A 14215-nucleotide genomic window follows, 5' to 3' on the forward strand; every position below is an offset into this window, starting at 1 on the left:
CCACAAGACAACTCAGATTAAAGCCATCATTCTAGCTCCGTGCATGATGATGCTTTATGTGCCTTGACGAGATCAGCAGCGAGGTACTGTGGTTCATTTGTAGCAAGCGCTTTGTGCGTCGTGAGCGCGACCCCTTATGAATAACGTATTCGTTCCGGCAATCGGAAGCCAATGCAGCTTGGCGAGCAATTGACGGACACGGTCGCATCGTGCGGTAGCCGTCACGACAAACCGCGACTCTACACCAACCAAGAGGACTGTTGAGAGAAGAACAGCAAGTCTGGGGGCGGGGGGTTGGGGGGTGAGGACGCGTCCCGTTGAAGGAATGACGCCGACGGTCGAGACTGGCAACGGAGTGATAGCCAAAGGCGGGAAGACTTGGCAGCGACGAGAAACCGGCTCACGCGCAGGTGCCGGTGGGGTGGGCCGTTGCGTCGCAAAAGATCGCGAGAGGTGGCGGGCCGCCGCTTGAGGAGGCCTTCATCCAGGAGTGGATGAATGTCGACGAGGCCACAGAGCGCGTTTCCCGGCCACTTTCACCGCTTTTCCAGGGACACTCCGGAGGGAGCTCGTTTCCACAAAACAACGAGCAGGCCTTCATTCCACGAAATAGATTTTCTTTTTGATTCACGGTGTAATTAACACCCCGAATCACAATAGCGGCAGCGGGTTTTCATCTTAAAACACTTTAAGCGAAAGTGACTATTGGGATGGGGAGGACTGAAAAGCACAGAGAGAGCATTAACCGGGTCTCCTGGTGGAGCTGTTATGAAATTCACAGACAAAGCAAACACCCCCGATTGATTAATTAGCACCAGTGTAGTTTAGTCCGATTAGGACGTTCCCGTGACGATTCCTTGCTTGCCTGAAGTATGGAAACATTTCTGCTGAAGTGGAATGTAATTTTGCCTTTCACCAACTGTTTAATGATAAGTCTAAGGCAGGCTGTTGTCGTCACGCAATAGCTGCGTTTGCAGCTTTCAGCCGATGAGCGGTTTGCGAACACAACCAGCAGCCTCCGTTACCCATGTGCAGGTCTCATCATCATCAGCCATGATCTACCCACTGCTGCATGAACGCCTCTCCTGAGCCGTCATCATCCCTCACGGGCTCGCGGTATCTGTACAATCCACGCAGCGTCTCCGCACTCCATCTCCACTAATGCGTTTCATTAGGCGTGGCTGTCGGTTTTACATCATTCCCCACCTCACATCGCGAGGAATGAACGTTTGATCTTGTTTGGATTTTGATTAATTTAAATCACGATGTCCCATGCAGTATCCATAGCCGTCAACTCCTTATCAGTGCCCTACCTTATTACAGACCAAATCAGACCTTATTGGTCACCCTGTGCCCATATAAATCTCAACGTTCATCCTACAAAGTCCCATCACAAGGGAGAAACGCAAACAAATAGATCCATGTTGTCCGTATTGAAGCGGCTGTATGAATGAGTATTTGTGGACCCGACGTGATTTCATTTCCGGTGGGGGAGATTGCCGAGGCGACGTCAACCAACGTCGCGCGACTTTGTTTCTTCTTATTCCGACTCCTGTCCCGCAAATCGCGAAAAACTTTAATTGTATTTAAATACCTCACCTCTTGCTGTTTTAAAAATAGCGCTGCTGCGCTATGAACCGAGGTCAATTCCCGCTCACAGAGGCGGTCCCGGGCCTCCCCCTAGGTCGACTCAGCCCCAAATGAGTACCCAGTGGTGGTGCGTAGCTAAACATCGCCGCTGGGGAAACAAAGGCGGCCGGGCGTGGTGTTGGCCACCCACCCCCACGCGTGCCCTGCCAGCCTTCATAGGTTGCTACTCGCTAACAGCACTTGCCCAGTGAAACACGCGACGTTGCCCAACGAAACACGCGACGTTGCCCAACGTTGGCACGTGCTTTGAACCGTTGGACCCAACGTTATGTTGGCGCAACGTTCCAAGTGCACATCTGCCCATATGTTGTGGGAGGCAGTCGCCCTCCAGCAACAACGGAGGGCAGTGGAGCGACGCTCACAACAACGAGCAGAGCGCCGGGCGGCTAAAACGCAGCGAGTTGGCACAGCAGGAGGTACAGCTGGTGGTGTATCTACCGGTCATCTCAGTCAGCCGACCCAAGGCACCTGATGGGTCTGTCCCGAGATGACCTCCCGTCAGCAGCGAACCTCCGACACTTCACGTGGCAGCCTCAAAGTGGTGCACTTGGCCTGGCACAGGCCCCGCCGCCATGGTTGACATCACCGTCGTGGCGAATGGCGGCCCGGTGTGTTGGCAATTGGTGGCCACGTCGATCGCGAACCGCAACCCACGCAATCCTCCACACACGAGACAATAACGCGGGGGTGGGGAGGCCCCAGGGGAGGCCCCAGGGGAGGCCTCGGGCCCTGTTGTCCGCCCGCAGTAAGCAGGCCACGCGAGCCTGGCAGCCGCCGCCATGGGCCGGCGTCATCTTTGTCAAAGTGGGGTGCGAGCCGATCGGTGGCCGTGATCGTCACGGACTCTTGTCGCGAGAACGGCGGCCGACAAAGAGGCCAAGCCCGCCACGCTCACGTTGGCGTGGTGGTGGTGGTGGGGTGGCGGGTGGCTGGCCGGCTATTTCGAGCCTAGACCTCCCCCCCTGACGATGGCTGGCGTGTTTTCAACCAAAACGTCGTGTCTCGTTGGCACACCCGACGCGGCAATGCCGGGGGAGAGAAAGAAAAAAAGTAGAAAAGAGCAAGTCCTTTGGGAAGATCGTGTAGTCGTGTCACATACACTTGTTTGTTGTATTTGCTGACCCGCCCATACTGGAGATCTTTAAAAAACAACCTTCATAGCTCATCGGATTCCTCCTCCTGCAGTCTAAATAAAGATTCAGAATTTAATTTGCCGTGGAGAAAGGTTTTAATAATGACGGTGGTGCGATTTGTAACGCGCACGATATTTCACGGACATAAGTTGACGATGACTGAGGTTCCATGTCGCTCTAAAGCCGGGCCAAAGAGATGTTGGGGCCTTTGAGGTAGAGGTGGCCTTCGTGTAGAGGTGGCCTTCATGTCGAGGTGGCCTTCATGTCGAGGTGGCCTTCATGTCGAGGTGGCCTTCATGTCGAGGTGGCCTTCATGTCGAGGTGGCCTTCATGTCGAGGTGGCCTTCATGTAGACGTGGCCTTCATGTAGAGGTGGCCTTCATGTCGAGGTGGCCTTCATGTCGAGGTGGCCTTTATGTAGACGTGGCCTTCATGTAGACGTGGCCTTCATGTCGAGGTGGCCTTCATGTCGAGGTGGCCTTCATGTAGACGTGGCCTTCATGTAGAGGTGGCCTTCATGTCGAGGTGGCCTTCATGTCGAGGTGGCCTTCATGTCGAGGTGGCCTTCATGTAGACGTGGCCTTCATGTAGACGTGGCCTTCATGTCGAGGTGGCCTTCATGTCGAGGTGGCCTTTATGTCGAGGTGGCCTTCATGTCGAGGTGGCCTTCATGTAGACGTGGCCTTCATGTAGAGGTGGCCTTCATGTCGAGGTGGCCTTCATGTCGAGGTGGCCTTTATGTAAAGGTGGCCTTCATGTAGACGTGGCCTTCATGTAGACGTGGCCTTCATGTAGACGTGGCCTTCATGTAGACGTGGCCTTCATGTCGAGGTGGCCTTCATGTAGACGTGGCCTTCATGTAGAGGTGGCCTTCATGTCGAGGTGGCCTTCATGTCGAGGTGGCCTTCATGTCGAGGTGGCCTTCATGTAGACGTGGCCTTCATGTAGACGTGGCCTTCATGTCGAGGTGGCCTTCATGTCGAGGTGGCCTTTATGTCGAGGTGGCCTTCATGTCGAGGTGGCCTTCATGTAGACGTGGCCTTCATGTCGAGGTGGCCTTCATGTCGAGGTGGCCTTCATGTCGAGGTGGCCTTTATGTAAAGGTGGCCTTCATGTCGAGGTGGCCTTCATGTAGACGTGGCCTTCATGTAGACGTGGCCTTCATGTAGAGGTGGCCTTCATGTCGAGGTGGCCTTTATGTAAAGGTGGCCTTCATGTAGACGTGGCCTTCATGTCGAGGTGGCCTTCATGTAGAGGTGGCCTTCATGTAGACGTAGCCTTCATGTAGAGGTGGCCTTCATGTAGACGTGGCCTTCATGTAGACGTGGCCTTCATGTAGACGTGGCCTTCATGTCGAGGTGGCCTTCATGTAGAGGTGGCCTTCATGTAGACGTGGCCTTCATGTCGAGGTGGCCTTCATGTAGAGGTGGCCTTCATGTAGACGTGGCCTTCATGTCGAGGTGGCCTTCATGTAGACGTGGCCTTCATGTAGAGGTGGCCTTTATGTAAAGGTGGCCTTCATGTAGACGTGGCCTTCATGTAGAGGTGGCCTTCATGTAGACGTGGCCTTCATGTAGACGTGGCCTTCATGTAGACGTGGCCTTCATGTAGAGGTGGCCTTCGCAGTAGGAGTGGCCTTTAAGAGGTGGCCTTTAAAATGTGGCCTTTAAGAAAGACATGGACTTCAATAAAGACATGGGGGCCTTTGAGTGCATCTTAAAGGTCGATGTAGAGCGCGCGCTGTTGCGAATGTGCGGCAGCAGCGGGACGACGGTGGCCGCGTCCCAGACGGCCGGGGGCTGCCACAGTCGCTGCCCCCCTTGGTGCGGGAGAGGAGAGGGAGGTTCACGGCTCACTAACGCCCAAGATCATTACGTAGGCCTCACACCGAAAATCAATTACGGAATCGGAGATCGCCTCGATGGCTTGGCGCGCTCGTGTCGCACGCGTCTTTTTGTTGTCGCCGTCGCTGCGATGAGGACCCTGCGGATTCCGCAGGCGCTGGGTCGGGGCTCTGTTGACCTTGAATTGACAAATGCGGGGTGGTGCCGCCGCCTCGCCGCTATGGTGACGGCTAGGTGGTGGTGGGGGGAGGAGGGGAGACCGCTCCCAGCCGTCTGATTTATTCCTTTGCGTCGTAAATAATAATAATAATCTTTTGCGCGTGTAAATTTTATTTTTATATCCCATCTCCAGTTTGAGATTTTATCGCTGCACTTGTGTTAACGGTTTTGATGGCAGCGCAGTTCGTGTTGTTGTGGGTGGGAAACCGGGAGCGTCCCGTGTCGGGAATTGTCACGATATTGGGACTCTGCCGCTCGTGCGGCTGCTGCTCGTGGCGTGGCCAGGTGACTGGGCCCCGTGTGGGAGAGACGTGTGGCCAGGTGACTGGGCCCCGTGTAGGAGAGACGTGTGGCCAGGTGACTGGGCCCCGTGTGGGAGAGACGTGTGGCCAGGTGACTGGGCCCCGTGTGGGAGAGACGTGTGGCCAGGTGACTGGGCCCCGTGTGGGAGAGACGTGTGGCCAGGTGACTGGGCCCCGTGTGGGAGAGACGTGTGGCCAGGTGACTGGGCCCCGTGTGGGAGAGACGTGTGGCCAGGTGACTGGGCCCCGTGTGGGAGAGACGTGTGGCCAGGTGACTGGGCCCCGTGTGGGAGAGACGTGTGGCCAGGTGACTGGGCCCCGTGTGGGAGAGACGTGTGGCCAGGTGACTGGGCCCCGTGTGGGAGAGACGTGTGGCCAGGTGACTGCGCCCCGTGTGGGAGAGACGTGTGGCCAGGTGACTGGGCCCCGTGTGGGAGAGACGTGTGGCCAGGTGACTGGGCCCCGTGTGGGAGAGACGTGTGGCCAGGTGACTGGGCCCCGTGTGGGAGAGACGTGTGGCCAGGTGACTGGGCCCCGTGTGGGAGAGACGTGTGGCCAGGTGACTGCGCCCCGTGTGGGAGAGACGTGTGGCCAGGTGACTGGGCCCCGTGTGGGAGAGACGTGTGGCCAGGTGACTGGGCCCCGTGTGGGAGAGACGCGTGGCCAGGTGACTGCGCCCCGTGTGGGAGAGACGTGTGGCCAGGTGACTGGGCCTCGTGTGGGAGAGACGTGTGGCCAGGTGACTGGGCCCCGTGTGGGAGAGACGTGTGGCCAGGTGACTGGGCCCTGTGTGGGAGAGACGTGTGGCCAGGTGACTGGGCCCTGTGTGGCCAGCGCCGTTGCGTGAGTTCGCGGTCCCCTCGGGCTGATGACGGTGATCCACGACGTGAGCATGGAAGGCTGCCAGAGTTCACAACACGCAGTGGCGGCTGTGTTGCTGCTCACGACTGTGTGTGCACCTGGTGACCACCACGTTGCATCTACCAACCCTCTCAGCCTTGTCCAGACCCACCAGCTCAACAAAGCTGAACGTCCGGTCGTGTAAATGTCGAGGCCACTGATTCAAAAACGAGTTTGGAAACAGGGCCGTCCCAAGAGGCACGTTTAAGATTCACATGTGGGAGGTTGGTGAGTGAGCCGGTCGTCTTGCGCCTCAAAGCAACAAGCGCCAGGGTTCGATTCTCGACTCGGGCACCTCGCTGTGTGGAGTTTGTTCTCCAGATGTTCTACATGGGTTTCCACCAGGTTCTCTGGTTTCTGCCGTGGTGGCGAGATGTTAACTCCCTTGCCTGGTATACATGAGGTCGTGGGTTCGATCCCGACTCTGACGCCTGTGTTTTTGGAGTTTGCATGTTTTCCCTCTGGTCGCATGTATTTTTTTCGGGGTCCTCCCAGTTTTCCCCTCCACATTTAGAAACATGCGTTTAGAGTATTTGACTGTAATACATTTCTACATGATAAGCCACTAAGTTGAACTATCACTTTTGGTAACCAGGTCGCTTGTGAAAAAAAGCTGCATAGCTCAGTGGGCCTTATCTGATAAAATAACAATACTTTATAACAAAGCTTTAAATCGAAAGCTTTAAATCGAAAAATAACAATAGTTTAGTTTGGTTCCTCCCATAGATAATACAACAACAATGCACCTGGTATTGGGCAAACATCCCAATTCTGAGACATTACCTCCAAATTACTCAATTGGGATTACACAGAGAGCAACATCTTCCTCTATTGTTGAAAATGTGGCAGGACCATCCTCAACAAAGTCTTGAGACCGAGTGAGGCTTTCCTGGGTAAACAAGCTCAAATTTTACCAAAAAATAATCGTGTGTCACCTTCTCCCCATGTGTTGAGTGTGCAGCGTTGTGGTATGAACCCGGTGACCCGAGTTTGATTCCCGCCCACTGCCAACACCAGCGACGATTATTTGAACCGGTCCTGGGCCTCCCATAGGTCGACTCGGCCTCAAATGAGTACCTGGTGCGACGTGTAAACATCGCCACGAGGGAGACAAAGGCAGCCCGGCGTGGTGTTGGCCACCCACCACTTCGTGTGCCACAGTGCCGGCCTTCATAGGCGCCGCTGCTCGCTCCTCACAGCACTTGCCCCAACAGTCTGCTAAGCCTACACCGGGGTGGTGGTGGTGGCGGGGATCTTTTTATTATTACACACTTTCTTTTAACTCACTCTGTTGTTGTCGTTGTTGTGGTTTTTGTCTCCTCAAATCTTGTAAATCAATTTTAATCCACTTTCCAATGTGGTATCGACTGCAAACTTGGTATACATATGTCATATTGATGACAATACTATATTCTATTATAAAAAAAATTTAAATATATATTTTTTTACATTATTTTTTATATGTTATGTTTCGGCTTGGGTCTAATTGTCCACGCTCACCACGGTCCCTTACGTTGTGGCAAGCTTCGGGGCCACTTCCTCGAGTTGTGGAGTTCTTCCATTACGAGTACGGTACATTTCATAAAAGCGTGTTTTTTTTAAAGTTTGTTTTAAATATTACTGATATTGTGTTTGTGCGCGCAGTGGATGACCTCACCCGGCTGGCAGCGATGCGCACGGACGCGCTGATGCCGGGCGGCGGGCACACGCCGCCCGCACGCAGGCGCAGCAGTAGCAAGTTCGCGGGCTTCGGGAGGATCTTCAAGCCGTGGAAGTGGCGCAAGAAGAAGAAGAGCGAGAAGTTCCAGCAGACGAGCGCGGGTGAGGAGACGAGCGACGATTGTTGCGGGCGCGGTGTGTGGGGAGGGTGACCGGAGGAGAGGCCGACCGAAACTGAATTTCTAGTTTCATCCGAAACCGAAAGTGAAAAATTGACTATCGGCCAAAACCGAAAGTGAACCGAAAGTGAAAAATTGACTATCGGCCAAAACCGAAAGTGAACCGAAAGTGAAAAATTGACTATCGGCCAAAACCGAAAGTGAACCGAAAGTGAAAAATTGACTATCGGCCAAAACCGAAAGTGAACCGAAAGTGAAAAATTGACTTTCGACCTAAACCGAAACTATGCCGAAAGAGGCCATTTGCCAACTTTCGGCGCCGAAACCGAATTTCGGTCGGCCTCTAGACGGGAGCGATGGGCGCCGGCAGGGAAGTCTCGAGCGCAAAGCCGTCGTCGTCAGCCACGGTCAATTCACCGCTGGATGTCTCCCCATGCCATCTCGTCGGCGGATGCCTTCTATCCCTTGCCGCCATCGAATAGTCTCAGCCCCTCGGGCTGTCATGCCTTCTGGCCGGGACGTGGCCTGCCAAAAGCCCGTTATTTTATAAATAGTTTGATGTCATTCACGTGTGTGTGTGTGCCTTCTATAATGCCTCTCGTACAGTAATAAAATATTAGAAAATACTTTTTTTTAAACACGTTTTAATGAAATGTACTGTCCGAGCTGCCCCTGTCCCTGCCCCCATCGCCCCTCCCCTCCTTCCACACCCCCCGCCCCTGGGCGTGGCTCCCCGAGACTTGCCGTGACGTCAGGGACCACGTGGTGATTTACAGGCAACGTCAGTTGAGCGTGGACAATTAGGGCCGTTAAAATATCGTTTAAAAATATATATATTTTATTTTCAATGATAGAATATAGTATTGTCATCACTATGACAAAGCTATACGAAGTTTGAAGTCGATATGATATTGGGAATACGGTTGAAATTGATTTACAATATTTTTGGATACAACACATACAGTAAGTTAAATAAAAGCGTGTCAAAAGTTTAAAAATATATGTTTTGGATTTTTTATGATAGAATATCGTGTTGTCATCAGTATGACATACCTATACCAAGTGTGCAGTCGATAGCACATTGGGAAGTGGGTAAACATTGAGTTACAAGATTTCTTTTTTGAGGAAATAAAAGCGTGTAAAAAGACAGGGCCCAGTCTGTACTGCGTTGTTTTTACTGTACGTGTCTGTACTGCGTTTTACTGTACGTGTCTGTACTGTGTTATTTTTAGTGTACGTGTCTTTATTTTACTGTACGTGTCTGTACTGTAGTTTTTACTGTACGTGTCTGTACTGTAGTTTTTACTGTACGTGTCTGTACTGTGTTGTTTTTACTGTACGTGTCTACTGTGTTTTTACTGTACGTGTCTGTACTGTGTTCTTACTGTACGTGTCTGTACTGTTGTTTTTGCTGTATGTGTGTACTGTGTTTTTACTGTACGTGTCTGTACTGTGTTGTTTTTACTGTACGTGTCTGCACTGTGTTGTTTTTACTGTACGTGTCTGTATTGTGTTTTTACTGTACGTGTCTGTACTGTGTTTTTACTGTACGTGTCTACTGTGTTGTTTTTACTGTACGTGTCTGTACTGCGTTGTTTTTACTGTACGTGTCTGTACTGTGTTGTTTTTACTGTACGTGTCTGTACTGTGTTGTTTTTACTGTACGTGTCTGTACTGTGTTTTTACTGTACGTGTCTGTACTGTGTTTTTATTGTACGTGTCTACTGTGTTGTTTTTACTGTACGTGTCTGTGCTGTTTTTACTGTACGTTTCTGTACTGTGTTGTTTTTACTGTACGTTTCTGTACTGTGTTGTTTTTACTGTAGTATCTGTACTGTGTTGTTTTTACTGTACGTGTCTGTGCTGTTTTTACTGTACGTTTCTGTACCGTGTTGTTTTTACTGTACGTTTCTGTACTGTGTTGTTTTTACTGTAGTATCTGTACTGTGTTGTTTTTACTGTATGTGTCTGTACTGTGTTGTTTTTGCTGTATGTCTGTACACTGCAGGTGACACCAACTCACTCACCCATCCACTCAGTCACCCACTGACCACACTGCAGGTCACACCAACTCAGTCACTCACCCACTCACCACATTGCAGGTCACAACAACTCACTCAGTCACTCACCCACTCACCACACTGCAGGTCACAACAACTCACTCAGTCACTCACCCACTCACCACACTGCAGGTCACAACAACTCACTCAGTCACCCACTCACCACACTGCAGGTCACAACAACTAACTCACTCAGTCACCCACTCACCAACTTGCAGGTCACAACAACTCACTCACTCACCCACTCACCACACTGCAGGTCACACCAACTCACTCATCCACTCAGTCACCCACTCACCACACTGCAGGTCATACCAACCAACTCAGTCACCCACTCAGTCACCCACTCACCACACTGCAGGTCACAACAACAACTCACTCAGTCACCCACTCATTACACAGCAGGTCACACCAACTCACTCACTCATCCACTCAATCACTCACTCAGTCACCCACTCACCACACTGCAGGTCACAACAACTCACTCAGTCACTAACCCACTCACCACACTGCAGGTCACACCAACCAACTCACTCACCCACTCACCACACTGCAGGTCACAACAACTGAATCACTCACCCACTCACCACACTGCAGGTCACAACAACTCACTCACCCACTCACCACACTGCAGGCCACAACAACAACTCACTCACCCACTCACCACACTGCAGGTCACACCAACTCACCCATCCACTCACTCACCCACTCGCCACACTGCAGGTCACAACGACTGAATCACTCACCCACTCACCACACTGCAGGTCACAACAACTTTCAATGCACAATTATATTGAGGGACTGACTGTGCTTTGTTGTCTTGGTGTGGTCTGGACCTGTTCCTGCTGTTGTTTTGCTGCCTTGCCCAAGGTTGGGAATTGGTGTACTCATGCAATTTGAACTCATATACTTTATCTACTTTACGTATGTTTAGTGATTTGCTTACATAACCTTTACTTTGCACTCCGATCGTGTGTTTTTATCGTTGGTTGTTGTAACTTTGTTGGTTGTTATAACTCTGCTTCGCTCACAATGGGCTTTAAACATACCTTGATGTCATTTCGCCAGAGCAGGCCATTCTGTGCCGGCTACCGTGGTGCAAGTGAAAACAAGAATTACTCCGCAAATTACGCGTTCGGGATCATAGATGGCAGCTATCGCCCCTGTGCCTGTGAAAACCTGGCAGGACCCTCCTGACAGAGAGTCGTGAGACTCGGCGAGGCTTTCCTGGGAAATCAAAATGTCATAATAAATAGTAACAATCGCCGTTGCTCTGTCCAGTGGCGCTCCCAACCAAACACTTGGGAGGCTGCTAGGATTGCTTTCCTGCAGAGGGTACTGCCGTACGCTGTTTTAATTTCCATTATTGATTAAGGATTGCAGCGTCGCAGCACCACGAGTATTGGTCGATGACTCGAAAGAGGCCTACATCCAGCAGTGGGTAGAGAATGACTAACCATTGCACAGTATATATTTCCACAAGTTTTTTTCTTTGCCCGTGACCGTTAATGATCAGGTGCCCGTTCTATTTTGCAGCACATTTTGTCCCAATTCGATTGAGGTTGTGCCTCTGCAAAAAAGAAAAAAAAGCGCATTTCTGCTGGGCTCCCAGCTCGTGATAAATAAACAATTGGATTTTCCCATTTTATGGAGGGAATTACCCAGGCGCTCCAGCGGCTGCGCATCCTGGCGTGGCAGCGGTGGCAGGGGGTGGGAATGCGGATGGTGCTCCCCAGCAGAGACTGCGAATTCTCCGCTGGCTCGTTCTGTGAAACCAAAAGGGGATGCGAGAGTTTCTCACGACGTGCCGTTGCGTTGGTTCGGACTCCGTGTCCGAAAGTTTCGATCCACGTGACGTGCCGGGAATGTTCCTCTCCACGACGTACCGGGAGCTGCTAACCGAAGAAGCCGCCGGCACGTGGACCTCGAACGTCGGACATCGCACCGGACAACAACGCGCCGCGCGGTCCGGCTTGAAAGCTCATCGGAGAGCCGTACGGCAGCAGAGCTGCGAACGCCCAGGGAGGTGGGTGGGAGGGTGCTGGGCTGGAGAGAGCACCGGGGCAGCCTCCCTCCCGTCTGCCCGGCCGGCCGGGGCGCTTCTGCAGAATCGAAAAATCCCACGGATTTTAATTTCTGCCGGGTCGGTGACCCAGAATATATTTCCGCGCCCCGGCACACCACACCCAATGTGCCTCTTGCCATGGGCCGTGGCTACCGCTGGTCACGTGCCAACTTCTCCGGTCTCCCAGCGACCCGGCGAATATTGAAAAATGAAGGACCAACAGATGCCACGATCGCAGTGCAGTTGTGTTGCTGTTGGAAGCCGCACCGAAAGCGAGAGAGCTCATTCGCTCATGCAGGGTGCGGCATTTTTATCGGTAGATTCTATTGTGTCCCCCCCCCCACGCCCGGTCGCGTTGGATTTGCCCAAATGAAATATATTTTATGTGGCCCGCGCGTGTGATCTGAATGCAGAGCTCGTAGCTCGGACACTGGAAAGCGAAAATCTGCAAAAACACCTCTCTTGAGTCTCATCCGATTTACATTGTACACACGGACCATCTGTAGCGCCTGTAGATCCACTGCTGGATGAGGGCCTCTCCACGCCTGCGCCAGTCTGGATAATAAAGAGCCCTTGAAAGAGAAGATCCTCCCCGTTACATTGAAGCCTATTTAACTGAGCTCCGGAGCATCTCCATTGTGAGATTCGTCACACCGTGACCTTTCTCGGATGAAGGTCGGCTCGACTTCAACAGGAAAGCATCTCGTTGAATTCCACGGCATTTGCTTGCATCGAGCTCTGTGAAGGTGAAGCGGGCTCGATTAAGACATACATGTGCCAGTCTTGTGAATACTGTACTCAACAACGGTGGTTCCCAGCCGGTAGATCCATGGCTCCACCGGTGGTCCGCAGGGCCGTGGAAAACGGTCCACAGAACTATGGGAGGATACCATAGAACCTGGAGAAAGCCCACGCAGAACAGGGGGAGAGAACGTGCAAACTCCAGACAGAGAGAGGCCGAGTCTGGAATTGAATTCAGAGCCCTTCTCGCTGTGAGGCACACGGGTGTTAGCACTGCGTCACCCGGCCGCCCCTTAGATTGCACTTTACTGGCGCAGTGGCGCGATGTGGTGGCGGTGGGGGAGATGTAAACCGGGCGGCGCGCTCCGTCTTGCGGGTGCTGAAGGCGAGACCCCGCAAGGGCTTACCCGCCAGGCTGCACGGGTCTCTCCGCCTACTTGCGAATGCCCCCCCCCCCCCCACCACGGATCTAATGGCCAAATTGCTATCACCTTTTATTTATTTTTTCAAGAAACGTTTTATCGGAATTTTTTTTTTTAAATGACCACTCTTTTTATTTTTTAAGCAATAGCGCCAGCGAATTGATTTCCCCGTGGTCCGCGTGGATGGTATCAACTGCCACGCAGTGTCAAGCGTATCACAATTTGTATCGCGGCTGCAGCGCATCATGAGATGGATGCGTGTGTGTTTGTGTGTGAACGGCGACAAATGTCACTAAGTCACCATGTCGGAGAAGTCAAGGAGATTTCCTGCCCAAATGAGCGTTGGGGCGGCGCTGAACGTCGGTTTACAGGCCTGAGTAAGGGGGTGGAGTATTCTGCATTGGTATTGAGGCGTTGAGTCTGTCCACTAAGTGGCACTTGTATTATCGACCTCGGACAGGAGGATAATGGGGCACTGCGGTGGTGATATGTTAGCTGCCTCGCCTGTTATGCAGGAGGTAGTGGGTTCGACTCCGACCCTGACAACACCTGTTGTGTATTTGGAGTTTGCGTGTCTCTCTTCCTGTGGGGGTCACTTGGATTTTTCTCCGGGGCCTCCAGTTTTGTCCTCCACATTTAGATTATTTGGCTGCTATAAATTCCCACATATGTCAAGCCACTTCCATGAGCTATAATGTGTGGCCTGGTCACCTCTTAGAAAATCTGCATAGCTCAGTGGGTACAATAAAAAAAATTGTGATGGTTTTAGTAGTGTTAAGCAAATTAGTTATTTTCCATTTTTTTTTAAAAGTATTTGTCAATTATAATCGTAGAGCTATTCCACACGAGGTAAATGTGCAGCCCTGCAATTAAGTCGCTCATGCCCCTGCTGGCAGAAGATCCTGCACGAGAGGGAGCGGTATATCAGTGGTTCTCAACCTTGTTTGGCTACTGCTGTACCCCTGGTAAATAAAATAGTTTCACTTTAGTTTCGAGTCAGTCCACAACCAGGATTGAACTCGCGACCTTCCGATTGCGAGC

At 52.1% G+C, this 14215-nt stretch overlaps 1 protein-coding gene across 5 annotated transcripts in view; it reads left to right on the forward strand.

Annotated features, from left to right (window-relative positions):
• LOC133340799 (phosphatase and actin regulator 1-like) overlaps positions 1-14215 on the forward strand; it is a 98955-nt gene that overhangs the window by 44558 nt on the left and 40182 nt on the right. For all 5 annotated transcript variants that reach the window (XR_009754942.1, XR_009754943.1, XM_061549206.1 and 2 more), the window contains one exon: positions 7693-7869. Coding sequence is in view for 3 of the 5 variants with exons in the window: in XM_061549206.1 (XP_061405190.1) it covers positions 7693-7869 (177 nt within the window). In the remaining 2 variants the exon portion in view is untranslated. The remainder of the gene's footprint in view (positions 1-7692; positions 7870-14215) is intronic.

This window comes from Lethenteron reissneri, chromosome 10 (assembly GCF_015708825.2).
Source record: "Lethenteron reissneri isolate LAM-NWPU_2019-01 chromosome 10, ASM1570882v1, whole genome shotgun sequence".
NCBI lineage: Eukaryota > Metazoa > Chordata > Hyperoartia > Petromyzontiformes > Petromyzontidae > Lethenteron > Lethenteron reissneri.